Source organism: Crocodylus porosus, unplaced genomic scaffold, assembly GCF_001723895.1.
Source record: "Crocodylus porosus isolate Cpor-Errol unplaced genomic scaffold, CroPor_comp1, whole genome shotgun sequence".
Taxonomy (NCBI): domain Eukaryota; kingdom Metazoa; phylum Chordata; order Crocodylia; family Crocodylidae; genus Crocodylus; species Crocodylus porosus.
The window spans coordinates 51,282,810-51,289,197 of NW_017728886.1; the positions used below are offsets into that span (position 1 = coordinate 51,282,810).

The 6,388-nt window shown below is 44.1% G+C and overlaps 1 protein-coding gene across 1 annotated transcript in view; it reads right to left on the minus strand.

Moving 5' to 3' along the window:
- The window catches only part of DGKB (diacylglycerol kinase beta), a 565,110-nt gene that overhangs the window by 451,717 nt on the left and 107,005 nt on the right, over positions 1-6,388 (minus strand). The window contains exon 4 of the mRNA XM_019534027.1: positions 3,065-3,218. Coding sequence (XP_019389572.1) covers positions 3,065-3,218 — 154 coding nt within the window. The remainder of the gene's footprint in view (positions 1-3,064; positions 3,219-6,388) is intronic.

A 6,388-nucleotide genomic window follows, 5' to 3' on the forward strand; every position in this document is an offset into this window, starting at 1 on the left:
AGGGTATGGCGAGTGGGGGGAAGGCATGTGCCCCCAGATATACGCAGACCAAGGCAGGTTGGGCTGCAGCTGTGAGCTGGGGCCAGGGTTGTGCCAGGCTCTTCTCGCTGGGAGCTGGGCTGGGCTGCACTCAGGGCAGATGGCAGCAGTACTGGGAGGGGGGCTACAGAAGACTTTCAGCCACCCCCAAATTCACTGTAGCCCCCCCACTCCTCCTCCCAGCACTGCTGCTGCCCACCTCAAGTGCAGCCTGGCCACTGGGAAGAGCCAGGCAGAGCCCCAGCTGCAGCCCACCCCACCCATGCCCCACATAGATCCAGGGGCATACTGCCCATGCCCTCCTAGGGCACATGCAGTAGTGGGAGCTGCCCCCCTGTACTCTCCCCTGTGCCCCCCAGATGAACCGTGGCTCCATCTTGCATCCTAACCCACCCCAGCTAGGCAGTGCCTGCCCCAGCCCCACTCCCTCACAGCAGGGGCCTTGATCTGCCCTGCCACAACCTTTCCCCCCCGCCCTCCCCTTCAGCTGTCACATTGTATTAGGCTCTGTAGAAACACGTGTTGTTTTAGCAAGGGATCTAAAAACAAAAGACAACGAGCAAAAAAAGGTGAAAAGTCTTATTAATGCATGTGTAATAGAAAATAAACCTTAGTACACACTGCAAAAATCATCACAAAGGCTCATAAAAAACCCTACAAAACAAGATATATACCTGCAACTGTAGGCTACAGGATACAGATTCATTAGAAAACCTCAAAATTACTTCTGCATACTAAAATATGGATATGGACAGGTCATTTCATTTGGATTCAGATTCATTTGGTTTTCTATCCCAAGTACTCCAAACTTGAATGTTGTGGATTCATAGATTTTAACACCAGAAGAGACCATTAAGATCATAAAGCTTGACCTTTTCTATCACAATATCTAGAATTTCAGCTAGTATTTCTATAACTTCTGGAAAATCTAGAGCATACCTTTTAAAAGGTATCTTATTTTTCACTGACAAACTTCAAGGGAAAGAATCTTGTTCTATTTGTTTAATAAGCCTCACTGTAAAAATTGTGCACCTTTTTTCTGGTCTAATTTTTTTCTAGCTCCAGACTCCAACCAATGGAGTCTCACAGGCATCTCTCAGACATCTTTTTATACAAAATCTAAATTTTCATCAAAGTTTTAGTAACAATCTTACTAGTCCCGATTTTAAAGAATTTAAGATGTTATTTATTCTTTCAGAATAAATTGTGGCAAAAGGTAGTAATAATTCTTTTTTTCACAATAAATTGTATTTAATTAAAAAGTGCAAACTGTGCTGAAAGCTTCACCTCTTCACTTAAAACTTGGGCCTTAGGTTTCATGAAAAAAAAATTGATTGAGAGGTAGCACCTATCTTAACTATCTAAAGGGTAGAAACAGACATTGCCTTTCATTACCTTTGTGTTGCCATACACATGCTTATGGCAGTACAAAGTGAAAAAGACTAAGTGCAGACATTTATGAGGGTTAGGTAAAGGTTATACTGGGTTGAAAATGGCCACCAGACTGTGGACCTTTGGCTTACACTGAGTCTCAGTGATCAGAAATCAATTTAAACCCATAACAGAACAAACGTTCCATGCCCATAGACTGTTCTAAAAATGGCCGAAAGCAGTCTAAGACACACAGCTTGATGTACACTCAAACTTAATCAATCTAAATTAGACCAGTGAATGGACCTTCAGTACAGCTACCTACACAGCCTCATGGGTGGGAAAGTCCAGTCACTGGCCCCAGCCCTGGGCCTGTGCTTTTCCTACCCACTCCACTGGCACCAGGTGGTTTTTAGCCCCCCAGCAATCCGACCAGCACCCCAAATCCTCCATGCCACAAACCACACTGGGTGCCACAAGTTTTATCATTGTTCACCACTGCCAGGAGCTGAGCAAGTATTAGTGGGGGGAGGTTTTCTGGGGCAGGAGTTAGGGGGCTAAAATTAGCCCATTGTCCCCCACCCATGAAGCCCCCATGTAGACCCCACAAGCCCCTCTGATCCACCAAAACATCCCAGCCCCCAGCAACCCCCAGCAGTCCCTGCTTGCCACCCCATCCTCCTATGGATACCACTTGTCCCTATATGCCCTTGTGGATCCTGCCTGACCCCCCATCCTTCTTCAGACACCGCCTGCCCCACCAATCTCTCTTGTAGATGCCACCTGCCCCCTATCCCACCTGTGGATGACACCTTCTCCTCCATCCCCACACAGATCCTGTTTGCCCCCTGACCTGTCCAGAGACCCCCAACCCCCCACTCACGGCCTGCTTGACTCCAACCCCGCAACTACCCTGCTAGCCTCCCCCAGCCCAACTTACCTTATATCGGGTGGCTGTTTTTAATACAATTTTAACAATTTAACCCAGATGTAGTTGCAACGAAAGGTACTAATAATTTGTGCCACTATTTCAGTGGACATCTATTTGCTTTATGGCAGGAAAACACAAGCAGCTGGGACAACAGGTGATATACTTTTTGCTCAGTGAAGTGGATAACTGCCAGAACAGATCACAACAGAGATGATCTGCTTTAATTAGCGACATCTATTTCTACCTTAAGTGTAAAGAATGGGTAAGGCAGCAGTATAGTCAGTCAATTACAAGAAATGAAGTAATTGAGAAGAGAAGCTTCAGAAAAACAGTGGGAGACTTTTTACAGAAACTGTGATTCCTTATGTGTCTAAACATGCTGCAAAGTAGACAGAAGTGCTATGTAACCTTAGTAACTAAATTGATACCAGCCTGGTCCACTTGCTGTTTTGGCTGCTAATGTAAAATGAAAATATTTCATTTCTGCAAGCATTTCACTGTCTGTATAAAGGAACACAACCTCCAGTAAAAAGTTAATGACACAGTTTCCTCAAATATATGAATGTCAAATCACAAAATGAGTCTAGAATAAAACATGTTCTTTAAGTTGCCTAGAATCTATTGGTCTTAAAAAAATGTTACTGCCATATGCACACTTTCCCATGTAGATGTTTTTGGAAAGAATAGATCATTCATTACATTCGTATGACTTCCACTACTTACCTCCTGAAAGGAGTTGAGGTTTGCTTTTAACAGAGGGACTGCAATGAGGGATTTTGTTGTTGAATGAGGTAAAGAGATGTTCACTGAAATCATCAGGAAGTTCTGCCTCCAGAAAGGTCTTCATGAACAGCTTAAAACCATGTAAATCAATTGTCTAAAGTAAAAAATAAAACATTTAAGCTTTTGAAGTTCAGAATAAATCTCATTTTATTTTAAACAATTGTAGTTATTAGCAGACATTACATCTGCTTTAATAACAATGGTCTATGAGATAAGGGTATCATCATACTGTTTTAACTTACACAGTTGGAGTTCTGTTTTTTGGGGGTGGGAAGTTGTGGTTTTTTTAAATTAATACTCACAAAATTAAATCAGAACGTTATGATTATTATTTTTCCTCTATTTACACAAAGGCCTGGTGAACCAAAAGTCCCTTACACCAAGAGAATGACATTAAAGGACCAATAGTTCAGGCAGATGATGAAATCTCTTGCATCACTTTTTACTTTTTGCTATTTAACCTCATTTTCTTTTGTACTCTGAAGCAAGGTAAAACCAAGTGATTAATTAGCTTTCATTATGACTTTTATTCTTTTAATACAGTAATAATCTCAGTTATAATTAATTGTTATACTATATGATAGCATTTTATCCTAGTAAGTAATATGGAATTATGATGAAATAAAGATGTCATGGAATAGATCAAGAAAACTTGAAATAATTTCACTTGTAAGTTTGAACTGTGTCATAATTATACACTAATCAATGCAGTTACAGTTACTCCTTGCTTAGCATCGTAGTTACTTTCTTGAAAAATGCAACCTTAAGCGAAATGATGTTTAGGGAATCCAATTATGTCACAGTAGTTATCTGGTAGCAGGCAGTGGCCAAACAGTGTTATAACCAAACATTGCACAACTTTAAACGAGTATGGTCTCTAATAGATCAGCAATGTAATAATGAAACAAGGTTAACCGGGATGACATTAAGTGAGGAGTACCTGCATATTGTTATGTCCGTGATTATACTGAAAAGGACAACTTAATGTAAAAGAAGAGTGAACGATACAATCTTTTTTTTGTCATAAACTAGGAAAGTGAGTTTTCCTCCTTGAATAATGTTATGGTAAAACTGAAGAATCATATTTGTAGTATCTTCTATTAGATACTGTAGTTGAAAGAATTAGGAGACAAGTTTTCAGGCTACCAACCATCTGTCACCAAGCTTGGGAAAGAAGCAATCACAGTCCAAGCTAAGTATAACTCAGAACAACTGCTTTAGTTTAATTTATTTAAACAAAATAAATTTAACTACTTATTGAACAGAGTTATTTGCATCTGCGTGATAATGTCGTTTGCATAGTTTCAAGATTAGGTCAGTGAGGACCCTGGGGAGTCCCAAGATTCTTTTGAGGGTGCCACAAGGTTCAAGAAAGTAAACACTTGTTCTTCTTCGCCTGTCCCTATGCAAGGAGGTAAGCACAGGCTTGTCTCTGCCCAGTTCCACTGCAAGGAGACAAGCTCATGCAGGTCTCTGCTTGCCCCTGTGTGAGGAGTGAAGTGCTTGGTCCTCCCCACTCTCCCCGTGTACGGAGCTAAGTTCAGGTTCTCTGTGCCCTGCTTCAGTGCAAAGAGCTCATCCCTGTCCCACAATGATCCTGTCTTGAGCAGGAGATTGGACTAGTTGACCTCCTGGACTAGGGACAAACATTCAAAAAGCCGGAGCCTTAACTGATTCAATCTTTACAAGTTAGTCTAACCTGCCTAGATGGAACCAATTTGCAAGTGAACAGACATTCACTTTTAATGTAGGAAATGCAGGCACATGCCTGTAGTGGCTCAGGCCAGAAGCCGGGAAGCGATAGAGAGCACCCTTGGCTGCAGGGAAACTATGCTGAGGGGGCATGGCTAACCCTGGCAGTAGCCTCAAGTGAACTAGCCAGGGAGGGGGTTTAACTCCCCCCTCCCTGTCCCACTCGCATGGACCAGAGCCAGGATCCGCCTGCATGCATGGACAGAGGTGCAGCAGCATGGACAGAGGTGCAGCCAGAGGCCAGCCAGCATGGCCCCCTGAGACAGAGTGGGCAGGGAGTGGGTTTACTCCCCACTCTGCTCCCTCTGCCCTCAGGGGAGCACAGCTGAGGTCTGCCAGCTCTGACTGCTCCCTCTTCTGGTCACTCACTGTGTGGGGTGAGAAGTGGGATAAGCTCCCTCTCTGCTCCCTCTGCCAGATGCAAGAGGGAAGGGGAAATAATACCCCCTTCCTGCACCCTTGCCTAAGGAGGCCATGCTGGCCAGCCTCTGGCCCTGCCCCCACCCCTGCCATTGTGGCAGCAAGGGGGGAGCACCAGGTGGATCTTGGCATTAGTCCATGCCAGTGGGACAGGGAGGGAGGAATTAAACCCCCTCCTTTGCCAGTTCCCTTGATGCCATTGCTGGGGCTGGCCACGTGTCCACCGCTGAAGTAGCGAGCAGAAAAATGCCTGGCAGGTCCATGCTGGTGGGACAGGGCAGGGAGGGAGAAATAAACCTCTTCCCCTTTGCCTCAGGTGGGGCTGGCATCTAGCCATGCCCCCATCCCTGCCTGCCCCTGCTCCAGGTAGGGAGCAGAGGGGCAGAGCCCGCCTTGCTCTACTGGAGCAGACAGCACACCACAGCCCAGGGCTGCAGAGCATGCCAGGATGCTGGGGGACTCTGGCTTAACTTAAACCAGTAAGGGGTCTGGGACAGAAGTACCATAAACTCAATCAGTTGTCTGATACTACATTCAACCAGGTTTATCTCGAACTGGTTGTGGCCATTTTGAGCCTGGTTTACATGCACTGAACTTATGGTTCTGTTACAGGTTTAAATCAGTTTCCGATCACTTAAACTGGTTTATGTGCAACTTCTGTCCTAGCCCTGAAGTCCTTTCTAGCTCTACTTTTCTATGATAAGAATGTGGCCAGTGTTCACCTCTGAAGCAAAAAAAAAAAGAGACAGTAGATGAAAAGGCACCAGATATATATTAATGAGCCAATGCCTTTGTTTAGTCCATGGCTTTGGTATTCAAGAAAGTTACAAATTTCTCTTTCCATGATTCCTTTGAAAATAAGGACTATGAAGTGAGAGATGGAATAGTTGTGTTTTGAAAAGTGTTCTACCACTTATGAGGTTGTGTTACTTTTCTTTATCCTCTTTCTGTGGGACTTCATGCTGAAGTGTGGTGCTGGTGTTTGTTTGCATGCTGAGGTTACTGCAAGAGATGAAAAAACATGGAACCTAACATAAGGGTAGCTGAAGCAAACCCCATCCACACTGAGTATGTTACTGGACATCATGGGCA